Source organism: Silurus aristotelis (assembly GCF_946808225.1).
Source record: "Silurus aristotelis genome assembly, chromosome: 13".
In the NCBI taxonomy this organism is placed as follows: domain Eukaryota; kingdom Metazoa; phylum Chordata; class Actinopteri; order Siluriformes; family Siluridae; genus Silurus; species Silurus aristotelis.
Window position 1 is genome coordinate 27,809,530 of NC_139586.1, and position 27,315 is coordinate 27,836,844.

Here is a 27,315-nt window from a genome sequence, read left to right on the forward strand (position 1 = left end):
AGATGTAATGAGGAAGAAACCTTGAGATTAACCAGACTCAACAGGGGAACCTCATCCTCATTTGAGTGACATCAAGAGTTTGATCATAAATCTTTCAACAATACAGAACACTGGTGTGTGAGAACTAACATGAGTACTGGAGTATAAGATTATAAGTAATGTTCTTTCTACAGTCTTCTACAGTCTTTATGGTTTTAAAACTAGGAGCTACTGAGCTCAACATTTGTGATCACAGATTTAGCACCAACTTCTCCATGCCAGAGCCTTTAAACACTCCAGGAGGTCCAATGTCAAACTCCACACATGCAGTGGGATCCAATTGGCACTGGTAAGTCTCTAGATGGTTCAGGATGTTTGCGAGTTTGGCATCTACTTCTTTAAAGTCCATAATCTTCACGAGGTGGGACGTGACTGGAGCTGGCCAAACCTCAGGATGCCTCAGGATGGGGAGAGAAAGAGAAGCAGTGGAGAGGAATTAGCGTAGCTGCTGTTCATGATATTAACAGCACAAGTTGATAATGTGCATGTTATCAGATGTTCTGGAGCACAAGGTTATGATGTGAGACGTATGTTATGTGTAGGCTTTGCTAAAAAGATACGTTTTTAATCTACACTTTAACTGGGATTTGTATAACCAAACCTAGCTTTCGCCATGAACATAACCACGGTAGCTGGCATGGCGTTAAAGAAAAAAAAAAGTCGGGTGTCCCAATAAAGGTGTATTATCATGCTTTTGAGTTTTTAAAATGACCTTCTTAATGTTAAACATTTATCAGGTTTTGTTATCTCTCGCTTTTTCCCTCTCTCTGAATACAGACCTCCAAGGAGGACCTGCTTCAGGCCGACTTTGAGGGCGCTCTTAAGTTTTTCCGGGTTCAGCTCCCAAAACGCTACAGAGCAGCCGAAAATGCTCGCAGACTCATGGAGCAAGCCTGCAACATCAAGGTAGGACATTTTTCTCATCTGAAAAACACGTGATTGTACGTTCGGTTCATTTCCAGACTTTTTGGGTTGTTTTCTTTCACACAACACTTGATTCTGTGCTATTAACCTTTATAGTTTAATGATGATAGTTTTTAAAATGGATATTAAATAAATAAAAAAACTGTAAAATATTACTGAACTTTATTACAAAAAAAAAAATTACTGAATTATGAAAATGTGCTAAATTAAATAAATAAGAATGTTAAATATATTAATAAATGTTGAGGAAAGACGCATTTAAACTGAAAGTAAAATAACACTCCAAATAAATAAAAATTGTTACATCCAAAATGAATAAAAGACCGCATGTGCCATCAGTGATCCGCCTCTAGAGGTCACTCTCGCACTGTACAACGCAACCCGGAAAAACTACCGGTATGGATTTTTGCCGATAGTTTCAGCAACCATAAGTGCAGATTAATCAGCAAAACCGATGAATCGGTCGAACTCTACTCCATACACATCACAATATTTATGGTCATTGGATGCAGTATTTCAGCCATAAGGGGAAATGAATGGAGTCCCGAATGGCTGCTATAACTGAAGGCACTTGTAGGGAATGAAGTGACCAAGAAGAGGAAAGTTCTTCTTCGTGGAAGCCGCAGTGTACTGATACTGAAGAACATTAAAGGTCCCACACTGAATAAATAAAAGGATGTTTAATTAGTGGTCCCATAGAAATTAAGGTTTAAAATTGAAATAGTCTGTTTTCTGCACTAACGTGGCCAAACATTGACACATGCATTCATTGAATAAGCATTGGTTATGCCTTATTTCTTTTTTTTTTTATTTTATGAAATATTATTTTATTTTGATCAAATCGTAAGATTTCTGTTTTGATTCCTGAAACTGGCATGAACAGTTTTGCACTCGAGTCTCCATCAGTGAACAGATAATGACCTCAACAATTATGCATCTCAAATGAATGAATATCGGATGACACCCAGCTGAGGATGAGGTTCCCTTTCAAATCTGGTTCCTCGCAACGTTTCTTTCTCGTATCGTCTCCAAGTTTTGTTTTGTTTTTCCCCTCACCATGTTTACCTCTGGCTCAAACGATAAATTTATGAATTTATATTTGTAATCTTTAATCTTTTCTTCTTAAAAAATACTATATAAATACAATTTTATTGAATTTGTATCAGCTGTTGTCAATAAAAAAAAAAGATTCATTCGCTCATTAGAAGCTGCGTAATGTTTAAAGGAACAGTGTTTCCACACCAGAGTTGATCCATAGCAGGAAATTCAAGATCTTCCACTCCAACCCATGTAAAGCAGATCGTTATGGGGATATTGTTATGCTAGAACAGGTTTTTAGAGAAGAACCACTTGTTACTGAAAAAGTCATTACATTAAGTACATTTAAGTAAAATCGTCTTTTTTTTTTTTCCCAAGTTTTCTGTTCGTGTTTTAGTCCTACTCATTCTAACTTTTACTTCTACATCGTTGTTGCTTTATTTTTACTGATTCACAGCTGCAGCCGCTGTCACTATCTGCAGGATTTCCTGTGAAGTTGCTAAACTCTGTTTGCATCAGTAGAGCTGTATTTTTTATTTTCTTTTATGAAAATACCTTCTAAGCCGTGCGTTGTGTAACAAATGTGTGTCCATAGGTGTTTAACTCTGGACACTTTATTTTATTTTAAATTTTTTTTTTTTTACAATATCCGTCAGATATAAAAGATATTTGACAGCCAAAACAGTGGCCTGTAAATTCAGAGGTCTACACTGTGTGTGTTTATATTTATAAGTAACACCTTCATAATGTTAAAATAATCTCCTATAAGACAGCAATAGTTTCTTTGTGGTGTCTATAATACGGTGTTTCTTTTCTCAGTTATAAAACGCTCACATTCGAATCACTTAATTAATGAGGAACCTGTTTTGATTCAGTAAAGTATGTTTTTGTTACCCATGCTGATATGATAAACGGTCGCTCAGTGGTTAACGAGTTATCAGAATGTCGTGAGTTCAAATCCTAGCACCACCAAGCTGCCACTGTTGGGCCCCTAAGCAAGGCCCTTAATCCCTCAACTGCTCAGTTGTATAAATAGAATAATAAATGATCCAATTACGCACACAGATATTCACTGACTATTCCAAAGCACCAATCACCTCATGATTTACAGAAGGGTTGACAAAATCTCCGGCATGTGCAAAGAAGTAAATTATAATAATTATATCTTGTAGCTTGTTCAACGTACAGAGATGTTCAGGTGGTCAGGACTAAACAATGATTCCACCTTTTAAATAGAGAAGAAAAAACAATGTCCTGCTGAATTCTTTTATGTGGATAAAGAACATTTGAGGATGATTGAGGAAGAGCATGACATGACCCTTACAGCCCTTATATGCCTGATATTACACAAGCAAACATGCAAATTCTGTGCATCTGCGAAACCCTAAGCCTCATAATAACTCCTGTTTGCAAAATATCACGGCAGGCTTTAGGACCCTGAGAAGGCAGAATCAGGCTTAAGGGAATTTAAGCACCTGAGCGCAGAGATGTAAACAGGTGCATCGATCTGCTTGCTCAAAATGAGTCAGCACCTGAGGTCTGTCTGCAGGTCTGTTCACCAAATCGGAATAGTTTTGTTTTTCTTCAATCCATTATACTTTAAGCCACTTATTTCCTCATGTCGAACCGCGCCTTTGTGTTGCGCAGCACCTTCTGTCATTCCCTTAGGTGTGGACCTTGATTTTCTGCAAGCCACACCTGTGCACACTAACCAAATCAGTTTAGGAGCTCGCAGCTGCCAGAGATCGGGAGGTGGGAGGAGAGGAAAAAAAGCCATACGCTCCCTGGCTCGATGCTTTTATGTCTTGGGAATTTGAGGACACGGAAAATACCAGCGCAACGTCTCGTGTTTTGGATACGTTTCTGAACAAAAAGTGAATCGTCCTCAACCTTGTCACTAAAATTGATGGGTGTGTCTGAGTCGTCTCTGAAGCGTCTGTCACCACTTTAAGGAGCTCCACGGACAGGAGGAGGTTATTTTTCGGGTATTTCTCGCATCTCCTGTGGTGTATTTTATTTTCTGTAGTAGTGCGTGTGACGGAGATGCTTCAGTAGCGTCTGCAGAACGCCGGAGTGTAAGAGAGCGTCGTTGGTGATTTCGGCTGAGGCAGTAGGAGGCTTGTTTGTGTGTGCCGGGAAGCTTTATAGTGTAAAAAGTCAGCATTTTTCTGCGAACACACACCAACTTAATGGGGGCGTCTGTGCTTAGAGATTAGAGCTCCTAAGAGTGGAGTTAATCTCTCCATCTAGGGGCGATCATTTCTTTTTTGGAAACCGCACACATTCAGAAAGAAAGGATCGACTGCATAATCAGCTTACGTCCTGCAGGAATTCACTGGCAGGAAAAAAACAACCAGCTGACCGATTCCTGTGCCTCGTATGAAATCTTCACTCTGTTACACCAGAAAAGTCGATGTAGAGCAGCAAAAAGGCAATTTCTTTCCCTCACGGAGGATCGAATACATCTCTGATTATTCAGATATGTTTTAACTACAGGAAAGAGTTGTTTGTCTGGATTCTCCCACCGGGAGGTGGACAAGTGGACTGAAAGATTTCAGGAGGCATTAAGAGGACCAGAGCGCCGAGTTTTGAGAGCTCACTGACGCACGTACCTGTAATAAAACAAGTAAAAAAATAAAATAAAAAAACCCTCATCAGAAGTATTGAGTCACTGTGGTCTGTCTGACCTAACCTCCACTTCCCCCCCTCCACTTCCTGTGTCTTTCAGTCTCTCATTTCTCTCACTTTTTCCCCCTCTTTGCACGAGCAAGTTTACCTGCAGAAGGCTGTGGGATGAAAGCCAGTTCTGTGTAAAACGAACTCATTCTTGCAGACGGAGGACCAGAAGAAAAGGGAGCACTTGTGTCTGCTCGTTAGAGGATCCCACAGTGACACACGATCCTCATAGCCGGCTTGAGAAAACCACTGCCTACCTGAGAAGGCTGAGAGGAGGTGTGTCTGTCTGTGTGTGTGTGGTTGTGAGGAAAAAAAAGAGAGGGGAACTCTTCGACTTCTCTCCCGCCTTCAGGGGCAGGCTCTGCTGCACGGTGGAAGAGCTCTCGCCGATCCATCATAGTCCGTCCTCACTCTCACTCTCTCTTCCTTCCTGGCTCGCACGCCGCTGCCTTTCATCCGCACGCCGCTGCCTTTCATCCGCACGCCGCTGCCTTTCATCCGCACGCCGCTGCCTTTCATCCGCACGCCGCTGCCTTTCATCCGCATGCCGGCAAGATGATGGAGGAAGTATCTATCACCGTGGCCTACAACGCTCACGTTATCAACCAGATCTGCGACGAGGACATCTTCGCTAGTTTGGTGGCCGACTCCAAACTCAAATCGGCGGTAAGGCGAAACCCGTGCGTGCTCTCGTACACCAGCCAGGCAGGGAGACCTCGAGCTCTGTGCCGTCATAATGGGCTTAGCCATTCATTCATCCTTCTTCAGTTACCGGACTCCTAATCGAGTAAGACGTCTACATTTTTTAGTAACAAACTCAATTAGTAAACAAGAACAAACGAGGCATTAATCCCGTGTGTGTGCGTGTTTCGTATCTTATCAGACGTAGATGAAATGTTTGTGGGGGTTTTTCTTACTTGAAACTTTTTTAATCCATTCGATTTCACGTAGCAAAGATCAAATTCGAATACGCAGATATGGATGGATAAAGCAATTTTTTGTGTCCCTCCAAAGCAACTTGGCATGTTTAAAGGGTATAGCATTGTATTTTTGTGTGTGAGTAGTCATGGAAAACAGGGGTTTGCTTGTAAATGTTATTTGAATGGAAAGTGGCATGGGGAGTGTTCTTTCCACAAAGGGAGTCAAGTACCTGTGACAAGTGTGTGTGTGTGTGTGTGTGTGTGTGTGTGTGTGGTTTTTTGTGTATACACAAAAGTGCAGTGATGCTATTTGCTGACAGCAGGCCTGGGTTTGTTTATAGGTCGCTTTGCTTTTCCTGTCAGTTTCTTTCAGTGCTTATGGCTGCGTAAAAATGTAACGCTGATGATCATGATCTGCTTATCAGCGTCATTCTTAGCTCAACACCACCACCACCACCACCCCCCACACCCCCCAACCGCCAACGTTTCCCTGTCCAATCTCTATGTTCTTTCTCAGCTTTCTAACCACTTCCCCTTTACGACAAGTCGTTACTCCTCGAGACCTATTTCTCAGTACTCAACCCTGAAAAGATACTTTTTTTTTTTTTTGCATTAGAACAGGAATTTTCTTCAGCACTGGGTCTTGGATACTTTCTTTGCATGTGGGTGTGTCAGGTTTCACTCCATCAGCCTGCACTCGAAACTACCTCCTGGTTTTCTCGCGGTTTCTATCCACGTACCCAATGGAGATTACGTCTCACCATAGCATTGTTTCCCTAATAGCGAAGTCTGTATGCAAAACTAGGCCCAGGCGAGTAGATTCCCAAGAGCACTTGTTAGCATGTGTTAACACTGGAGTCTCTGTTAATCTCTTCATAAGGGCCTTTGTGTTAAAGGGAAACCTACACACTGTATTGTAAGATGGTGCTGTGAGGCATAACAGTCATAAAAATGCAGACAGGCAGTTGAACTTCTTATCAATATAATGAGCCATAAATACAATACAAAAGAATCGGGACACCTGACTTTTCCAGCCATATCGAATTCTTATAAAATTATATAGGACGTCTTTTAATATGCTAGCATTCGTTTTTCCCTTTACTCATACTCGGAGATCCAAACCTGTTCCAGCATGAATATATCCTGCTATAGAGCTCTGACCTCAAAACTTTTGAGATAAAAATCGGACTGTACCCCAGGCCTCCTCATCTCATCTACATCAGTACCTGACTTTACTAACACCCTTGTGGCCGAACGAATCTCCACAAAATAACAGTAGCTCATTATAACATAAATGTGGAACAGGATGTTGAAATGAAAATTCATAATATAAACCTTATCGTTAGCCGTCCACAAACATTCGGACATAGAATGTAGCTAGATTTTTGTTTTGAAGAAAGTTTCAAATAATTTCTGTGAAATGGCCTTGTGCTGCACCTTTACACTTTTTAATTAACGCTTTTAACAGGGACATCGTTCACAAAGCAGCGTTACAGAAATAAATAAGAAAAAAAAAACACGTAGTTTGTCCCTATTATTTTATTCCTAATAACCTGTAACACATCCTCACCTGGGTGGCACTGAATATTCATTATAGTTTCATCATTGTTGAGGTTGAACTGGTTCAACTGTTCACTCGAAAAACAAAACAAAAAGAAACCAAAAAAAAAGAGGCAGTTGATTTTTTTTTTTTTTCAATAAAATATCAGAATATTGATTTATTGATTCCGTAGAGAACTTGTTGGGTTGTTGTTTAAAGTAAAGAATAAAAAAATAAATAGGAGCTATTAAGTTATATATTAAGTGAAATAAAATGTGTAGCACCAGTGAAACAGATGGCAGAAAAATGAGACTACGATAGATAGATAGATAGATAGATAGATAGATAGATAGATAGATAGATAGATAGATAGATAGATAGATAGATAGATAGATAGATAGATAGATAGATAGATAGATAGATAGATAGATAGATAGATTGATTGATTGATTGATTGATTGATAGATTGATAGATTGATTGCTGCACATGTAACAATTATTATTGTCATTTCACTCAAATTAATGCACAAAAGTGCCCAAGATATTAACATTATACAAGTGTTTCATGAAAATCTACTATTATGTCTATATTATCTATTTAATATCGTGGACCAGCTGTTTAACACTCAGAGGGAGGAGTTCTGTAGATTGATGTCCACAGGCAGAAACAATGTTTTCTGTGGTCTTTTGTGTGACGCTCTATGGAAAGACAGCACAACAGTAATAAATGTATAAATATGTAAAGAATGATAGTCTGGATAATCTGGAAGCCCCGCCCACTTTCAAAACAATGCACCGTTCATATTATCGAGTAATGCACGAGCAAGGAAGGTAATGAATTAGGAAGCATTTCTGTCTTTTTGTCTTTTTATCTACTGCTGTAATTTTAATGTGATTAATCACAGTGATTCTGCAGTCGTCATCTTCAGAACACGGCCAAAGGTGCTGTGAAATCTCTCCATTGAGTGAAACGTGTTCTTAATGGTTTATCAGGGACAAATATATAATAAATATGAAAATAACCAGAGAAGCTTGCTTGTAAAAAATATAATATTTGTGATGCTTGATGAGGATCTATGGGTCTGATAGAACCTAAACATATCCACAATCCATTAGGTGTTCTACACTATATGGACAGAAGTTTACTGACCCCTGAGTTTAAGATGATGTGCTTTTGGAGAATCCAATTCCACATTTAGTTCGCATTTGCTCTTATAACCGCCACTTTTCTGGGTCGACGTTCCTCTAGATTTTGTTTAGATTCATTCAGCCACAAGGGTGTTAGTAAAGTCAGGTACTGATGTAGAATCTTCCAGTCCAACCCATGTGAAGCACATGTTCATGGAGCTGGCTTTGTGCACAGGGGCATTGTCATGCTGGAACATCTAAATACCTCTTATACAATTGTGCGCCTTCAGCCTTGTCTAAAAGTTTGGGAAAGAACCACATGTGGATTTATCCAGCTTGGCTTGGCTAGGATTTGAACTCATGATCTTCACATCCACTAGTGCATTTTTCTCTTTGTGTATGTTGTTACAGAAAGATAAATATTCTAAACAACCCACAGGAATTGGTGAGGCTGGTTTTAATAGCAGTCATGCAGGTAGTGTGTGTGTTGCCCCAGATTCCAGCTCTGTTGGTGTTGCTGTAGAAAGCTCCTCCCCGCTGAATGCTATAGTAACACCAGCAGCTCTTCTCTTCTGGCAACACACTCCACCTCTGAGAACCCAGGAGAGCTCGAGCAGTCTCTGTGCGTGTAACGTTTCATCATTGAAGCGCTGAGTTACTGAAACACCTGACGTGTGTAACGTGCGGTTAGTGCGGGGGAAACCGAGCGAACGAGTTGTGGCTTTTCGTTATATTTTCTTTTGTTGTTTTTTTTTTTGTTTTTTTTCCCCCTATGTGAGGATCAGTCTCTCATTTTCATTGCAATGTTCACACTTTGTTGTGAGTCACGTCGGCAATCACAAAGAAATATCCGAAGAATGTGAGGAATTTTTCGCCTGTGAATGCTAATGCAAAATGATCGCGGGCTTAAAGTCGGAAGTAATGATACTAGTTGACGTATCTCCTTTCTATATAACAACGTGATATAAAAATAATAATAAATGTACACACACACACACACACACACACACACACACCTGTGCTATGCTATTTTAATCTTCAATTTTATCCAATGAAAATAATCTTGTCATTTATTTATTTTTAAATTCAGTTTGAAAAAAAGAAAGTATTTTTAATTTTTTTTCCACAATTATTTAAAAACACTGCTGTTTTTGCCATAGGCACCAAACACACGTCCCCACAAAGTCAAAAGGGGTCATTACACGTTATGTATCTTCTGATTTACCATATTTTCCGGACTATAAGCCGCTACTTTTTTCCCACGTTTTGAACCCCGCGGCATAAACAACGACGCGGCTAATTTATGGATTTTTCCTGGGTTTTTCCCGGTTTCACAAACTTCAAGCCAAAAAACTGAACCCCATAACATTAGACCAAGAAATTGCAGAACGGAAACGAAAAAACACACCTCGCCTGTGTTCTGAGCTGCACGGCTTCGGGAGAAAAAACTTCCATCCGGTGATTTTTAAACGCACGACGATGTCAAAAGATAAAAGAGTCTGGGTGAACGAAGAGCTCCCTAACTCCAGTTACAGCACAAGTCATATAAGCACAGACAGGTTTCCAAAACTCGTGCTTTTTTATTTTTCTTGGGAACAGCGTTACGGGTTAGTCAAAGAAACTTAGAAATCAGCATCAGAAAATAATAAGGACATATTCCTCAGTCTTACACACATGCAGTAATACTGGAAAAATGCAGTGGCAGGCTATTCCCAAAATACCGCTATGCTCCTAAAGAAAGCGCAACATATTTCACCTGTTACACCGTGTGTAACGTTTCTTTCGTTAAAGCCTGTGTAAAGTACATTAGTGTAGACACCTGCGGCTTATAGACAGGTGCAGCTTATTAATGTTCAAAATAAAAATATTTGTAAAATTCAGTGTGTGTGGCTTATATATGGCGCTTTATAGTCCGTAAATTGCGGTACTCACAAAGTCCATCGCATGCTTACAGATACACTATATGGACAAAAGCATTGGGACACCTGACTTTTCCAGCTTTGTTTCGTAAGCCTGTCATTTTCACTATCGTATATAGTATTGTATATATTCTAGTTGTTTGCACTGAGTATGGGTGTTAAATCACACTGATTTTCTTCAAAATGTGACTTTATACAGTATATCTTCCCTACTTCTGTCATCCACATCACTTTTACATACATTTGGTCACTTAAAAGGAAAATCTAGGCTGGAATTTATTTATTTATTTATTTATTTATTTCCTAATGACCTTACGGAGCTCCATAGAGGGTTTTTTTTTGCATCTGGTGGATCTTACATGGTAAATAGAGTGATTTTGATAAATAAGTGGAGGCACAATTAAAAGATGAGAATAAGAAATATAATGGAAAATAAAGGTACCAGGAGTTCACACACAACAGCTTCGTCATTAGTAATTAAGTAATTAACACCCGCACTAATAATTAATCAAAACTCATTCAAATAAATGTAATCCTGTAGCACTACTTTATCCCAGTGTTCAGTTTTGAACAACCATGCATAACAGCTTGAACCTATTGGGTGTGAGGTCTTATACCATCCCAATGTTCTCCTCTTCATGTCAGATGGTTATTCTTCCTCCTTCACCGTGAATTAAAATGCGCACATAGTCCAAAATGTTCGCACCACGTATCCATTCAAAACTCTCACCCCGTCCTCAGGTGCCAACTAAGAAACTGAAGAAGTTTGAGAAGGAGTACCAAGCTTTCCGAGAGAGCCAGCTGCAACAGGAGGACCCTATTGACAGATACCAGGTAGGCAAAATAGCATCTCAAACCATATTAACTGCTCTCCCTGCTTCTTCACACTCATCCTCACCTCCTGCCTTCACCTTCATCTCATTGCCGTATCCCAGTTCAGGACCGCCTAGAGATCTGCGGCGAGCATGGCATGGCACACACAGCACACGGGGAAAAGAGAGACTCTTGTTCTTGTGTTTGAGTGCACAGAGATTTATTTTATTATTATTCTATGAATTAACTTTTTGACTGAAATGCTGACATCATTTTTTTATTTTTTTATTTCTAAGCTAAAGCACAGACATGTTTCCCAGAGCAGCTATTCTAAAGAACTACGTTTGTAATGTTGATCGTTCATGTGATCCAGATTCTTTTATTATACTTTTTTATTTTTATTTATTTATAATTTTTTTTTATAAAAACATGCAGCGTTTGGATTATTTAACTCTCTTCTCCACATTTGTTCGGCTCGTGTCTCTGTTCACGGCGCTGCGTTTTATTTTTGTTTGGTTTTCATTTATTTTTCTTTTGTATTCATGCAATAAACATGCTTTTTCTTCGGAACTGTTTCCCTGAATGCATGAGGGTTTTTTTTTTTTTTCTTTCTCACGTTAGCACATTTTCACCCTTTTTTAAGCAAGACCTTTTCGATGCAAGCTGGACCTTGTGTGTGATTTCCGTTCCACGACTTCCTGTTAACTTCCTGCAACACTCACACACGTAACCAATGAGCTTCGCTCACTCACCCTGTTTACTCACCTAAAGAGGGAGCGGTGCTGTTTTCTGCAGGAGAGTCTTGCTGAGGTGTGCGTTTTTCTAGTGCTAGATCGTGTAATCTTGTCACACTGGTAGGTCTACAACGCTTTGTAAGGTAAGCCCTAAAATCCCAGCTATTACCACAAGCTTTTCTTCTGCATTTCTGCTGTAACTTCTCCAGTTCCTGCACTTTTTTTTTTTTTTGGGGGGGGGGGGGGGGGGGTTACATTAGTTTCGAGGAGAACTCTGTGACTCTCTATGGCACAGAGATCTTTATGGTTTGACCAAGGAAGAAGTGTGTGTGTGTGTGTGTGTGTGTGTGTGTGTGTGTGTGTGTGTGTGTGTGTGTCAGGGGGGTGGAAATGGGAATCAGATGACCAGTCTTCCTGTTCCTGATAAGCAGAATGTATATCATGTGAGAGCACTTAGAGGGAGTGGACAGTGTCACACAAAGCCTCTTCTTCACTTCAGATGAAGAATGCAGACGCAAAAAAGCCACTCATTTTCATTTACAGGCGTCTTTAGGTTTCAGTTCTAGTTTCCCCAATCGATATACAGTACAGTGCGAAAGAACACAATACAGTTTGAGACTTCACATATTATTCAGTGCGACACATTTCAGACGAGCGTCCTGGAGAACTGGTAGGTTCTTCTCCAGTTCCTCCCTGTCAAAACCACCTGTGAGAACCCTGCTACTGTTTTAATAAAGCAGAATCACAATCAGAAAAAGCAAAATGTTGTCACACAAAATTCCCGACATTGTTCATTGTGACATTATTATTAGTTTGCTCTTCTTTATACAATAGTTCAATGGTGCTATTGACCTGAAATCTTTACCAGATGTTGGTAACAAACCCATTCGATTTACACATACAATGAAATCAAACCATAGATTTCAATAAATTAGGTTATAGAAATGACACGTGGAAAAAGTATTGACCACGACGTATTTAATACGCCGTACAAAAGCTTTTGTTGGTAATGACGGCTTCAAGACGCCTCGTGTGGAGAGAATTTAGTTGCACGCGTTGCTCTGGTGTGATTTTCGCCCTTTAATGTACACAAACACCCGTCAAATCTTGAAGGTTCTGTGAACTCTATGAATCTTTAGTTCTTTCCATAGATTTTTTTATGGGATTCTAGTAGCTTTATTTTCATCTCTTCTGATATTCTTTTCACTCCTCTGTCAGAAATCTTGAGGAACATTCAGAAGTTTAGAAATCCTTCTGTAACCAATGCAATCAGTATTTGCAAGAGTATGGTTGCGAAGGTCTTTGCATTTTAAACATCATGAGATGTTTCTTGTGTAACGCCTTGGTAATGGGACACCTTTATACAGGCCTTTTAATTGGAATCGAAGCAGCTGATATTAATTTGCACTGACGAGAGGCACGACTGCTTTCCAATTACTGATTGATTTCAGCTGGTGTCGTGGATTTCCTGCCTTTTTTTCACCTGTCTTTTATCGTGTCTTCAATACTTTTTCCCCACGTGTCATTTCCCATCTATGGTTTGATTTCTTTGTATGTGTTGGTTTGTGTTGTTACAAACATCTGATAAAAAAGCTAATGTCAATAGAACCTTAAGAAATATACTTACTGAGAAAAATGCTGACGTGTTCAATACATATTTGACACGCTGTAGATATGATATACGTTTACTCAAATATTTAAGGAAGTTGTGTATGAACTTGGTGGTGTGCGATTGACTTTCCCATCCATGGTGTATTCCTGAGACATACCCAGTGTTCCTGGGATCTCCAGAACCAGCTTGTGTCTTACTCAATATGAATGAATTTATGGAAAAGATTCTGGAATTGAGGAATGTAGGAAAACTGATTTTGGTTCCTTTCAGTCCACATCTTCATCCTCTGATGGTGGTAGATTAGTGTTCGAAGCATTGGAATCTGGATCCAAAGGTCATGAGTTTAAAACCCAGCCACACCAAGCTGCCACTTCTGGGCCCCTGAGCAAGGCCCTTAACCCCTATAGCTACAAATGTATGAAGACCAACTTCTGATCCTGGATCCGTAGTAAAACACTGCATGCTGCTTTCTATCCTCAGCTACAGCTCAGTCTCATGTGCTACAGCTTTTATTTGTCCTGCTTCATCATATTGTGCCGCTTGTGTCACGCTGCTGTACGCGTTGAATATGGAATCAGGAAGTGAAGTGGGGGAGGAACAGGGAGTGGGGTCCTGCTAATTATTTCCTCAATGTAGTTTTTTTACTTAGATAATTATTAACTGTGTGGACAGAGGAGATTTAGAGCGGAACGTCCGATCAGCAGGATCGTCGTTGTAGATGTATTTTTGCTATTTGTTCATTGCGAAGCGCCGACTGTTGGCTTTTGTGCGTTGTTCATACAAACAAGTGAAATGGATTCTTTTTTGAATTATTCTTTAATATTATTCATGTGCACGTTTAGCTTTAGCCTGCTCTCTTCTACTATCATCACTTTTTGTCACCAGCTTGTGAACCCTGTTGACCATCAAGCCTCACTGCTGAAGCTGCAAAAAAAAAAATAAAAAAAAAGCGCAAACTTTCTGAAGTGTGGCGTCTCGGAAATCTTTTTTTTTCCTTTAAAGAAACATAGAGTGCACGGAGGAATGCAATCTAGCATGATTTAGCCGTGTCTCTGAGAAAGCGCGGCTGAATTTCTCCATTTCAATCGTAAATTATTAACGAGCTTATCGAGCTTAACGAACTGTCACCATCCCAGCGGCTCATTTTTGTGATTTCTGACCTCACTTCAGAAAGTTTCTAATCGTCCCTGTGTATTTAGTGCCTATGTAATTATGTGTAAGAATGTAATAATGTACTTAATCATAACACTGAGGTGTGTGTGTGTGTGTGTGTGTGTGTGTGTGTGTGTGTGTGTGTGTGTGTGTGTGTGTGTGTGTGTGTGTGTGTGTGTGTGTGTGTTGGTGCACACCTTTGCGTGTTTTCATCCAGAGGGAGAATCGGCGGCTACAGGAAGCCAGCATGCGTTTGGAGCAGGAGAACGATGACCTCGCCCACGAGCTGGTCACTAGCAAGATCGCGCTGAGGAACGATCTCGACCAGGTCTGCCTCTTCTCTTAGGAACGTTCTGGTAGATTTTTCAGCTTCGGTACTCAGACGCTCAGAGCTGTGTTTGTGTCTAGGTGGAGGACAAGGCTGACGTGTTGAACAAAGAGCTGCTGAGCACGAAGCAGCGGCTGGTGGAGACCGAGGAGGAGAAGAGAAGACAGGAGGAAGAGACAGCCCAGGTTTATTTCAACTATAGAAGCTACACATCATCTAATACATGCATTCAAATAGACAACAAAAAATAAAAACATAGAAAAAGTTTTCTGTGAGGAGACGATTAAAGGAAGGAGTCTCCAGTGTCAGTCAGGGGGTAAAGCTCGATCGATTTTTTCAGGGCGGAGTTCTTCGCCATTACATCATCACATGACTTTTCTGCATCTCTGTTTTATTACGTAGCTGAAGGAGGTGTTCAGAAGAGAGCTGGAGAAAGCAGAGTCCGAGATCAAGAAGACCACGGCCATCATCACTGAGTATAAGCAGGTAGCGTTCTCCCACGTTCCTGCGAATCCTCAGTCTCCACAAATGTTTCAAAGATCCTGAAATGATGTCGTTTGTCTTGAGGCGAAGGTAGAAACGATGAGCTGAAAGCTGATACGATCTTTAATATTTTAATATCATCTCCCAGATTTGCTCTCAGCTGAGCACCAGGCTGGAGAAACAACAGGCTTCCACCAAGGAAGAGCTGGATATTGTGAAGGTAAATCATCTGCTTATGGTCTCCATATTGAATCTGAATAACTGTATTGGCTGCACACTGAACTCTTGTCCATTTCTATTATTTTTCTGCTTTTAATAAAAAAAAAAAAAGGTTTGTTTATTTATTAATTAAATTAGCCAACCAAGTTAATAATCTCGCCTTCTGAAGTATCGTTTACTTGAAATCCACGATCTCAGGCTCCTTCATTGGCCTCGTTTCAGAGTAAAGTGATGGCGTGCGAGCGATGTCGAGAGGTGTTCAGTAAGGACGGGCCCCTGCAGGTCCCCGCAGTGACACAGGACAACCGCGACTCTGACATGGACGAGGAAAAGGATTCTCTGAAGGCTCAGCTGCGGGAACTGGAGCTGGACCTCGCTCAGACCAAACTGCAGCTGGTGGAGGCCAAGTGCAGGATCCAGGTCTGGGTTTAGACCACGCACACACACAAACACACACACACACACACACACACACACACAGATTGTGTGAACTGTGTGCATTCTTCTGTTTGTTCTGCTACACTGTACATGATGCTGATGTTTGATTATGAAGCTTGAAGGACTTACAGCTCATTTCCATACTCTATTAATTAAAAACTCAAATAAACCAACAGCTTTCAAGATTCAGTATCACATGAATGCACACTGAAGGAATTCACAATAAAGCTGTTATGATGTTTTTTCATTATGGCCAAAAGTTTGCGGACACCCGGACAAAAGGCATTTGGTTCTTGAGCATCCTGTTCGACATTTAGTCTCCATTTGCTATTAATAATAATAATAATACTTTTTATAGTGTTTAGAATGAGATGATAGTTTTCTGTCTAACTTGATTTGAAGAACTTCTTAAAGTTCTAAAGGCTGTAAAAAGGCAACCTTTTACCTGCTATGTCCTGTGTTTTATTTCTTTTTCTGGATTATAAGCTTTTTTTTTTTCCTCTTTTTATCTTTAACCAGGAGCTGGAACATCAGAGAGGAGTGCTGATGACTGAAGTCCAAGCTGCCAAAAACTCCTGGTTCAGTAAAACCCTGGGGTCCCTGAAGACCTCAGCTAGCAGTCAGGCACCTTCCTCGCCCAAAGAAGGGCAGTAGGACTCGTACAGGCCTCAGTGAGCGGAGGCAGGAGCAGATCCACTGCCTAAAGCAAGCAGGGGAAAGGACCGGGCTGTCTGAACACTACTAAACCCCACGTAGTGATGCATTAGTCCCTCTTACACTGGGGGAGACGGAGAGAGAGAGAGAGAGAGAGAGAGAGAGAGAGAGACACACACACGAGTAAACAGGAGGGAATCGCCTGAACTGCTGACCCTTAGAACACAGTTCAGTTTTTGTTTCACGGAGGCACATAGCGAACAGGTTTCACAAACACAGTCAGTTAACGGGGTGAGTTTTGGAAAGTTATCAGCCACCGGAGCAGCTTTTTCGGTTCTCCGGCAGAAAAATCAGCCGTTTCTACACTACAGAAAAACCTCCATTGAGTATCGTTAAGCACAAATCACGTGAATTACATTACACTTCCATTAGGGAAATATCGCTACTATATATTTAACCCCAACCCCAACGCCAAACAAATCACTTTTTTTTTTTCTTTCTATATTATGATGTCAGGTGTATATTTATGACGTCTCATTTTAGGTGATCGCTCCTTTGCACACATCGGAGGTCCTGTTTATCCAGAGTCCTCAGTACATCAGAAGATGAGCAGACAGGAATATAGGAGCAGATTGAGCAGGAGTGGTGAATCTCTCTCTCTCTCTCTCTCTCTCTCTCTCTCTCTCTCTCTCTCTCTCTCTCTCTCTCTCTCTCAGTGCAGCAACACTTCCACCTAGTGGCGGTTTTCAGTACTGCAGTAACTTACTTACCTACCTACTTTGACTGTTATACTTTTTAAAGGTGGAATTCCTGATTAATATAACATTACTAATAAGGTTTTAAACTCTGAAGATATCTACGTTTGTATTTTGCAATTGTAGCTTTGTTTTCTTTTTATTTGAGAGATATAAATTGAGGGGGGAGGGGGGAATATTGCAGCCAGATTTCCAGTTTTTCTATATAGTAATATCATTTTATTATTTTTTTTCGTCATGTGTATAACAACATTTTTTTTAATCCTGTACAGTTCTAAGAAGATTGCTGTTTTTTCTGGGGTGGGGGGGGGGGATTTATTAGTATGTAAATATCATTAGTATAAAGCGATGTTCAAAAAACGACTTTAACTCCGAAATGACATTCCTGCTTTGTTCGTTTTACTGCTGTTACTCTCCCGGTGGCTGAAGTCTGATGAGAGGTTTCGGAGCAGAGACTCCTTCCTGTTCTATGTGCAATTTAAGTTAAATTCAGCCACTTATAGGAAAACAGCACATTTACCTATAGCAGACTTGATGATGTCCATTTGCGTCTGATTTAACACGTTCCAACAAAGACGTCTTTATCGTGAATACGTTTTTAGTTCATTTTTACTGTGGTCAAAAGAAGAAAGTGTGTTTCTTTGCTGTTTTGTTGCCAAAATCTGTTTATGAACTCGTTTTCAAGCACGGTCTTCTCTTTGCAAAAAGATCACGGTTGGTTTAATCGCCTGTAACACAAAATGTTCCTACTGAGCAGTTTAGACTCAGCAAGTGGTTATTATGGGATGTATAGGTTCTCCACCATGTCCCAGGATAACGGTCATAAATAAATGTAGATTCTTGTTCATGTTTGGCTTTTTTTTATTATTATTCATTGTTTTATGGTCCATATAAGGTCACTCAGGTGATTAATTCTTTGCTAGTGTGAGCTAAATCACTTGTGTGAAGCTAGCTAAAGGAATAATCCAATAATCATTAAACAAACAAAAAAAAAGGGTCTTTGCGTAATACCATATATTGCGTATACCCCATAGTGTTTATCATCTGCTGAAGCTGCACTGTTGTTCACTTCTTCCTCTTGCCTACTGACATGTTTTTCTTCTCCAAAAAAAATTGTTTAACCAAAGCCCAATCCAGGAGAGATTCAAACCAATAACAGTTGATTGGCGGAATCAATTTTGGACTAGCAAAAGAAACACCACCATGAAACCTAAAACAAAAACATTCTAAAGTGCTGCAGGAGCATTTCAATGAGCTTTAGAGGTGGCATTACATTGTAAACAGGTTTTACCATCCATTTAAGACCTCGAACAACAAATTTAAAATTAAGGCCTAACTTTTCTTTTTTTTTTTTACTTAAAAACCCTGAACAGAGGTCATTTTATAAGAATTTTTATTCTGTAGAAAACAAGAATGAAGTCCCATTTGGAACAGTATATATATACACACACACCATGAAGCAACTGATGCCCCCTAATTAAATTTTTTTTTTTATGGAATAGCAATCAGAAAATTAAGCTTCTATGGCTGTATGTTTGTAAAGTAAATATTCAGACAGGCTTAAAGCAAACTTTGCCTATGAAGACTTTATACTTCAGCAGTTGTACACAAAAACATTCAAAACACCCAAACAATATCAACATTTGAGGTTTTATTGTCAAACCTTTAACCCAAAGGTCAACTGTGACAATCACAGGATAAAAGGAGAGGAGGGGCTAAGAAGGGGAAAAAAAGTCTAAAAATGTATTAAGCAAAAACTAAAACTGCAGTTTTGCACTAATAAACGTAACAAAAACAAAAAAAAATAAATCATGGAACGCTCCGTGGAGGAAGAAGTGAAGAGACGGATCAATGGATTATGCGTTCCTGTCGATCCTCACGTCGATCTCTCTGCCGTTCAGCCGATATCCGTTCATGGTGCGGCAGGCACGCTCTGCCGTTTCGGGACTGTCGAAGCGAACCACACCGCAACCCTTGGACTTGCCATTCTCCATCTTAATGTCTGCGTACTGCACCATACCTGGGGTACGGAAAATGGTGAAAACATGTATATTGTGCCTGCTAAATTGTAATGATGACAAATGTAACTTTTTAGATTGGACAGAAATAACAGAAAGTTGATTGGCTGTTGCATGTTAATCAGTTGTAGTTGTAAAACTATATTTGGTCCCGATGAAAATTTAAAGAATACGTTTTATGTGTTTAGGTTTAGAGTACAGGGCTTTTAGAAGATGAATTCTCACCACATGAATTGAAAGCATCCTTCAGCATCTTCCAGGTAAAATCAAAAGGCAGCTGCAGAGAACATTAGAACATTAGTATATTTGAGTGAGATGGTTTTAAGTGTATGGGGATATAGTTTTTTTTTTTTTTTTTAATGACCTACATTTCTGACAAAGATCTGGCAACCCTTTCTGGCATTAGCTCCAGCTCCTGACCCTCCTTGCTCCCTTCCTGCTGCACCGAAGCTGCCAAAGTTACCCCGGTCCATATCTGCACCTCGATCAAACTGTCCTCCTACACCAGAAGAGCCCATGCGGTCAATGCTGGAACCCATGCGGTCCATACCTGGAGCTGGGAAGCGGTCTAACCCGCCTGAGCCCATGCGGTCGAAGCTGGACCCCATGCGGTCGAGACCGGAATTCATTCTGTCCATGCCCATGGGGGGTGAGGAAAAATCCATGCCTGAACTCATGCGCTCCAGGCTGGATGGGCCTAGACGATCAAAATTAGATGGACCCAGGCGATCCATGCCAGAGCTCATACGGTCCAGGCCTGATCCAAGCCTGTCCATGCTGGGCCCCAGTCGATCCATGCCTGAGCCCATTCGATCGAAACCAGAACCCATCCTGTCCAGATCAGACACGCGGTCCATGCGATCCATGCCCAGTCTGTCCAAGCTGCCCATGCGATCCATGTTGGTGCCGAGCCGGTCCATTCCAGAACTCATGCGATCCATGCCCATGGAATTGCCTACGAAGAGCAGATATTTCGTACTTTTAATTTCTAATAACCGACTTTAAACATTTTAAGAGTCGTTGGTAAGCGAGACATACCCCTGTCAAAAGAGTCTCCGAAGTTATTACGGGACATGCCCATCTCGTTGCGGCCACCAAATTCTCTGTCAAAGGCAGCACCAATTCCACGATCCATGTCTACCCACACAAATAAAAATTCAGTTTGTGGAAGAGGTGAAAGAAAACCCATCAAGCATTTACTGCATACTTCTGTATCTCACCGTTCATCCTCCCCATTCCAGACGGCCCGAAACGATCCATGTTGTTAATTCCGCTGCCGAAATTATCCATTCCTGAAGGGCGATAAAGAAATCGTAATTTCTCACATAACTCAGAACAAGTACATCAACTTCTACATGAACTCAACCCTCGAAACGAGTTACAGTCTCAATATATTTTCCCTTTAACTCCATAAACTAATTGTTCATCCAGCAGTACATCTATAATCACACTAGTTTTGCTCTACCAGTACACTGGTAACTCCCGTGTAAACGACCATGGAATGAAGTATGGCTGATGGAGTGAACGTACCTCCCATTCTACCCATGCCACCAAATCCCATCCCATCCATTCCTACAGAAACATGAATGAATGAAGAGTGAGGTGTCGATGAGGGAAGTATGGAAAACGTGTCAAACAAGCAAAAAGAAAAATAATGAAACTACGATGTATTTACCTCCAGGTCCCATGTTGCTCATCCCACCACCACGGTTTAGCTGTGTAGCATCAATGGGTTGGCCACCGGGCCCCAATCCCAGACCAATACCACTCAGACCCCCTTTCAACCAGGGAAAAAAAAAGTTTTAATTTATGCTGTTTTTGGGTAGACGCTCTTCTCCAGAGCAACTTCATTTTAATTAAAACGCCTGAGAAGTTGGGGGTTAAAAGATCGGGTATTATAGTATAACTCACGGGGGAGTGCAGGTGGTCTCTCCGGAGGTGCAAAGTCACCTTTGGGCATAGATTTCTCATCCTGAGGAGACAAAAAACATTTAGAACACACAAAAAAAAAAAAAAAAAAAAACACCCCAGAGAACTAGGCATAAATGACTGCTCACCAGTTTAACATGCATGGTCCGATTGAAGAGGAGCTGACCATTGAACATGGCTAAAGCGAGTTAAGAAGAATTGAGACGCTCAAAAGGAGACAAAAAAGAAACGACATTCGTAACAAAAGAAACACTTCCTGTTTTACAGATCAGGCACATTTGTAAAGGATACACACTGCCTGCACGGCTTCAATAGGCATTTCGAAGGTGACCGTCCCCATGCCCCTGCTCTTGCCATCTTTGTCCTCTAGGATGTCTGTGCGAATGACCACACCGGCCATGCTAAACACCTCCTTCAGCTTCTTCCAGCCAACCTTATAATCAAGCTGAAAAAGAAATTCCATATCCAGTAAGAACTCAAGCAGTTTTAATTGCGTGTCTTTAAACACGGACTAAACATCAATTTAATAAAGGCAACCTACATTCGCCACAAAAACTGTGCTCCCAATCTTGCCAGCTTGAAGGCCGTGGATGATCTCGTTAGGTATGTTTGGATTGTTCATGAGACTCGGTGGGATGTTGACCATGGAGGGAGCACCAGGTCCGGGTCCCATACCCATTCCACCACCCATTCCTCCACCCATACCACCACCCATTCCTCCACCCATACCACCAGGAGGTCCTCCACCACCACCCTGAGCCCTGTGGGCTTCACGCTGTGCAATCACTCCATCTGGGTCCTGCGGCCAGTACAAACAGCAAACAAAAATCTGTTACACCAAATTCTACGGCAAAAAAAATTTTTAACTTAAAGGTTATGAAAGTAATCAAAAAGGACCTCTTTCACTTTCAGGGGACGTCCATTCAGGTTGTGTTTATTGACTTTATCCACAGCCTTCTTCATTAGTTCTTCAGTTCTAAACTCAACCACCCTGCAAAATCAATAAGAACATAATCAGACTTTCCAATAATAATAATAATAATAATAATAATGCAGAAAACCAAATAGATTTTAATGAAACAAACAGGAATACGTACGCGCAACCCTTCAGGTCGTGTCCCATGGGCAAGAAGAGCACAAAACAGACAAGAGCCAACAATTAGACAACAGTGATGGAAATGCATGTATAGGGGGAAAATAAATAAATCACAAAAACATTCGATGCACTTATTATATGTAAACACTGCTCTGGTGGTGTTCTTTAATAATTTAAAAGTGCAGAACTTGAGCTCATTCCACTTAATGAACAAACACAGAAGCTTAAAAACAAATTAGACAACCAGAACAAAAATATTCCATGAGCAAGTATCTATTACGTCGCACTTACGACTCGGTGAAACCATATTAAACCATCATTATCTACTGAACACCACTCACTACTTTCAGTCCTCAGTAAGACTAAAAATAAATAAATAAATAAATTACAGAAGTTCAGAATGCGGCCCACAATGGGACTGAAAGCACACGAACGAAGATTGAGCCTGGAGCTGAGAAACCACCCCCTGTGGCTCCGCTCTGAACCACAGTCAGCGTCCACGTTCGGCCAAAAAATTATAATTAATAGTTCACCCATGGTGACATTTTCGAACTCTCAAACCCAAAGTCTGAATGCCCCAACATTGAAAGATGTAAGAAAACTCAAGCGGACAAATGGAGGTTCGTCTCTTGCACTTACCCTTGATTTGCCTTCCACGTCCATTAAGTGTTCCACGTACGTTACCTCACCCACTACAAATCAGATTCCAGACGACACACACCAAGGGAGAGAAGCCGAGAAAACAATGGGAGTTTAGAGCAGACACACAACCAGGCAATGACAGTGAGCTCGGCTTTCTAGTCCAGAGCCTCTCCCAAAGCACCACGATTTTGGTACAGGTCTACATGAAGCAAGCTGCAGTCTTTAAATAAAAAAATACTTCTTAAGCTGTTCTTGCTATAAAAAAAAAAAATTATAAAAAAAACTCGACACCATAAATGACCATAAGATTTACGACCTCGCGATCCATCCTTAAGATCTTTTTTTTTTTTATATATATATATATACACATTGCCTTTTGGGTGTTTTTCCACTTGACAACAGTTTTGAAACTTCAAAGTGATCACAATTAGAGAGCTACCTGTACAACCAGTCAACACATTTATACAGAGCATGTTTTGTCTTGACAGACAAGCCAGTTCTCAATATCGTATCAACTGCATCCCCAAACCGCAATGGCACCATGATTACCTAAAGGAGAACTCAGAATTGAGACCAAACAAACAGTTTTGTCTAGAAGGAAATCGCCAAGTAATGCCAGTAGAGGCCTTTAAACTTGCTGTTAAATCTTCAAAGGATTGTTAACACCTAAAAGGCAGCCACGTACATTTCCATTTAGTTAAGAAAAAAAATAAAGGGAAAAAACATTGTAATGCCCGACAAGATCAACCATGCGAGTTGATGGTCTGCCTGTTTCTCAGATGTGAAAAAAGAAGAGCTTAAGAAGCTGCTTTGCTCTGTAGACCTGTACCCCAACAAAACTGACACTTCCAGGCAAAGGTACAATGTGAAGATCTGCTGTGACAACATTCGCTCTGGCATACCTAAAAAAAAAGAATGCAATTTAATTCTACAAGCAACAGATTTCCAATTTACACGAAATTCATTCCTCATGCTGGCACACCACAAGCCTTGGGGGCTTCCTGGAGAAAAAAAACAAAACAAAACAAAAAAAAGCAGCCACCATTTTTTAAACCTCTATAAAACCTATGCTCCTAAGAACTACCTCAGTTCTTGCACTGAGCATTTTATGAGTACTTCAAGATAATTCTAGGTCCCATTTTCTTCTGGCACTAAAAGGAAATCCTAGAGAAGATCCTGGCTCAATTGTCAGAGTTACAGGGTCCAAAAACAAATGTGCACGATGAGCGCCTCCGAACCCGAATGCAAAAAAGAAACGTCAGAGCTCGGAGAAAAGCTCGCCAGTCAATGTACATCTCTTCCTTTTTTTCCCCGGTCTTAATTTAAGCCGGTGCACAACCGCAACCACAATTGCATGCTGTTGAGTGCTACACAGCTGCCTTCAAACAGCACCAACCTGACGAGGTTTTGCTAATCGACCTACGATACTCACTGTTCTAAAGTATACCTCAAGTGGGACCGCCACTGAAAAAAAATAAAATCATCCCATTAGCATACACCATTAAACCATACCTTTTTCTTTCATCAAGTCCTTCAGCGCCTGCCATTTGACATCATAGGGAATGTTGCTCACGAAAACCCGGTATCTCTTGGAGGGGTTGCCATACGGCTCGAATCTACCGCCTCCACGTTTGGATGTTCTCTCCTTCCGGGAATCATGGCCGGGTTTTCCATTCACTGCATTCCTACAGGGGACAAAAAAAAAGCACTAAATCTTAGGGATGCACCGAATATTCGGCCACCGAAATTTTCGGCCGAAAATAGCCCAAATGTGCATTTTCAGTTTTCGGCCGAAAGACTGATCACCGAAAAAACACGGCCGAAACAGTTTTTTGTGATGACGCAAACAGAAACCGCTGCCTGCAAGTGCATGTCTAAAACAATGTCTGCGGTGTGGACGTATTTCAGAATATCTGAGAAAGACCCACGGAGAGCGATTTGCAAAACATGTAATGCCGAAATTTTAAGATGGGGTGCGTCTGCAAAGACTTTCTCCACTTCGGGTTTAATTTGAAATCCAAACATCCGATCGCCATGTTGAATATGAGAGGAACGCAAACGCAGAGAAAAGCAAAACCCCTCCGAGCACGCGCACACCGTCTGTGGTGGAGGTTTTTGAAAAGGCAGGAAGTTTCCCAGTGATATTGTTGTGTTGTATCTTTAAGCAGTTGCACTTGTTCTGAATGCACTTTGTTTTTAATGAAAGAATATTTAATTGTACAACCTTTCAGCAGACCAGAGGGCCTGTACATTATTATTTAATGTACACATGAGTGCATTCAAGTTAAACATTTGTTAGAATTTTTATTTATTTTATCCTGTGCATTGTTGCAATGTGCTATAAATAAATATTTTCATAATTTGTAATTGATTTATTCTTTGAAACTTTTATATTAATTTATGCAATTGAAATGCCTTGATTTTAGTAAGTTTAGTACACAATCATAGCCATAAATACAATGGTAATAATTGGTATAATTTATTTTGGTGTTTCGGTTTTGGCCAAGAATTTTCATTTCGGTGCATCCCTACTAAATCTATTTGGATCACATCTGTATCCACTTCCCATAACAGAAAAATTTTGGATCCAAAATGAATCATCAAATAGACAAATCTACCTTCTTCCTTAGGGAAAATAAAACCTGGAGAAAAGCTTTTACTTCTTGGAGTTGGGAGTTGATTTGGGCCTGAACTATCTGGCACACATTTTCACACATGGTTATTCAATCCCCCACCCTTTTCAGAAAAGCAATCCATGAAGCCTACAAAGTCTGCTTAACATACTTCGGTCTCCTTATGTAATCCCAGATCCTCTGATGTTGAGGTAAGGGCCAAAACCACTTCCAGCACTCTTTTTCCTCTAAATCAAAGTAGGTTATTAATGCAATTCATCCTGACAAAATCTCCATTTGCAGAAATTCAGCTTCCCAACCTCCACCATGCTTCACTGCACCACTTTCCAGCCCTAAACCTGACTAACCAAAGTGCAAGTGTACAAAGTGTGAAATATTTAACTGCGGCAGGAGGTAAGTTGATTCCTGCAGGGATGTGAAAGGGGGTAAAGTAATGAGTCTGCAGGCAACAGTGCATTTCTGCTAAAGGACCAAGCGATTTGGTCAGAATTAATAGGGTCCTCAATGCTGAAAAATACAGACAGATACCATCATAGACGCATCTGAATGGAGATTTGATCCCAACATTATAGTCTGTTTAGAATTATATGACGAGATAATGATTTAAGGCAAACTAAGATGTGTGATTAGTTCTGTTTTGCAGATTATATATACATAAATACACACACACCACTCCGTTGTTATTAGTAACGGCTAGTCAGCGGCTAGTCAGCTAGCGCACATTTAAATCAGTGTTTATTATAAACGACTATAAAATTGCACTGTATACCATCCTTCCTAAACAAGCAACAAATCTAAATTACTATAAAATCCGACATTATTATTTAACACCGTCATTTGTTTCGAGTTGCTTCTAAACAAGCCGCGAATCTCCACAGGCCCAAACAAGACCATCGGCTTTGTTAGCAAAACTAGCCGGCTAGCTCTTTTCATGCTAAATCAAGCAAAATCAAATAATAAAGTAAAAGTTGAACACAATAATATAATCTAAAAAATATACACAGATAAACTGCAAATATATTTTAGTTCGGTAATAATTGCCGAAAAAATTCCCAAAAAATGGACAAAGAGCAGTTTGCGTTGTAATCGTTACCCTTGGCCTGGTTTCTCTGGTGCGGTCTCAGACGACATTATGGGCGTTTCTTCTTTTCCTGACATGCAAACGAACGCGGGGGAAAATAATAATAACTGGGTTTAATAAGCAAAAAAATAGTGCTGATTATTTTCGTCAAACAAGGCGGACACACTCGGTCTGCTTCACACGCTGCCTGTGCCGGACGGATAAAATGGCGGCGGAGCGACGAAATGGATATTTGAAGATCGCAGGGTATGATGGGAAATTGGTGAGTCGAGTGAACGAGTCACGGAATCGATTCACATTATTGTGACGCCACGACAATAGAAACCTATAGAGACAGATTTCTGACATTTTAGGATAATTATATCTGCAATGTTACTACTGTATAATTCTTTCCTCTGCAGTTGGTTGTGTTTTACTTTTTTCATGTTTATGTATTTAATTATTGTAAATGTATTTGGATTTATTTAATTTTGTATGTAAGCTATTATTGTTGATTGAACATATTCACTTTTGATCACCACGTTATCTGTGTAAAGCTGCTTTG

General features: G+C 40.4%; 3 protein-coding genes and 1 long non-coding RNA gene across 10 annotated transcripts in view; 2 read left to right on the top strand and 2 right to left on the bottom strand.

Annotated features, from left to right (window-relative positions):
- rabgap1l (RAB GTPase activating protein 1-like) overlaps window positions 1–18,219 on the top strand; it is a 109,844-nt gene extending 91,625 nt beyond the window's left edge. For 2 of the 6 annotated variants that reach the window (XM_083559054.1, XM_083559057.1), the window contains 8 exons: window positions 817–945; window positions 10,926–11,018; window positions 14,713–14,823; window positions 14,904–15,008; window positions 15,226–15,309; window positions 15,455–15,526; window positions 15,748–15,945; window positions 16,483–18,219. In XM_083559054.1, the coding sequence (XP_083415180.1) occupies window positions 817–945; window positions 10,926–11,018; window positions 14,713–14,823; window positions 14,904–15,008; window positions 15,226–15,309; window positions 15,455–15,526; window positions 15,748–15,945; window positions 16,483–16,617 (927 nt within the window). In that variant the 3' untranslated portion in view covers window positions 16,618–18,219. Of the gene's footprint in view, window positions 1–816; window positions 946–5,211; window positions 5,344–10,925; window positions 11,019–11,119; window positions 11,573–14,712; window positions 14,824–14,903; window positions 15,009–15,225; window positions 15,310–15,454; window positions 15,527–15,747; window positions 15,946–16,482 lie in introns of those variants that run through there. The other 4 variants (XM_083559058.1, XM_083559055.1, XM_083559059.1 and 1 more) reach the window with 4 other exon arrangements.
- The window catches only part of rab3b (RAB3B, member RAS oncogene family), a 346,193-nt gene that overhangs the window by 197,813 nt on the left and 121,065 nt on the right, over window positions 1–27,315 (top strand). The gene's annotated exons all lie outside the window — the stretch shown is intronic.
- Window positions 4,737–5,319, bottom strand: LOC310736105. Its single transcript, XR_014536443.1, has 2 exons — window positions 5,190–5,319; window positions 4,737–5,126 (listed from the first exon to the last, which is right to left on the bottom strand). It is a non-coding gene; the product is annotated as an uncharacterized lncRNA (long non-coding RNA).
- Window positions 19,009–27,035, bottom strand: hnrnpm (heterogeneous nuclear ribonucleoprotein M). Of its 2 annotated transcripts, XM_083559218.1 has the most exons (16): window positions 26,784–27,035; window positions 24,570–24,742; window positions 23,055–23,107; window positions 22,417–22,424; window positions 22,217–22,310; window positions 21,861–22,118; window positions 21,611–21,764; window positions 21,448–21,497; window positions 21,302–21,362; window positions 21,066–21,167; window positions 20,921–20,962; window positions 20,611–20,682; window positions 20,429–20,527; window positions 19,759–20,345; window positions 19,616–19,667; window positions 19,009–19,392 (listed from the first exon to the last, which is right to left on the bottom strand). In XM_083559218.1, the coding sequence occupies exons 1-16, from the start codon at window positions 26,846–26,848 to the stop codon at window positions 19,229–19,231; spliced, it is 2,034 nt and encodes a 677-aa protein (XP_083415344.1). In that variant the 5' UTR covers window positions 26,849–27,035; the 3' UTR covers window positions 19,009–19,228. The 2 variants fall into 2 exon arrangements, with proteins under 2 accessions (XP_083415344.1, XP_083415343.1); XM_083559217.1 differs by lacking the exons at window positions 20,921–20,962; window positions 24,570–24,742; window positions 26,784–27,035 and having other exon boundaries at window positions 22,417–24,540.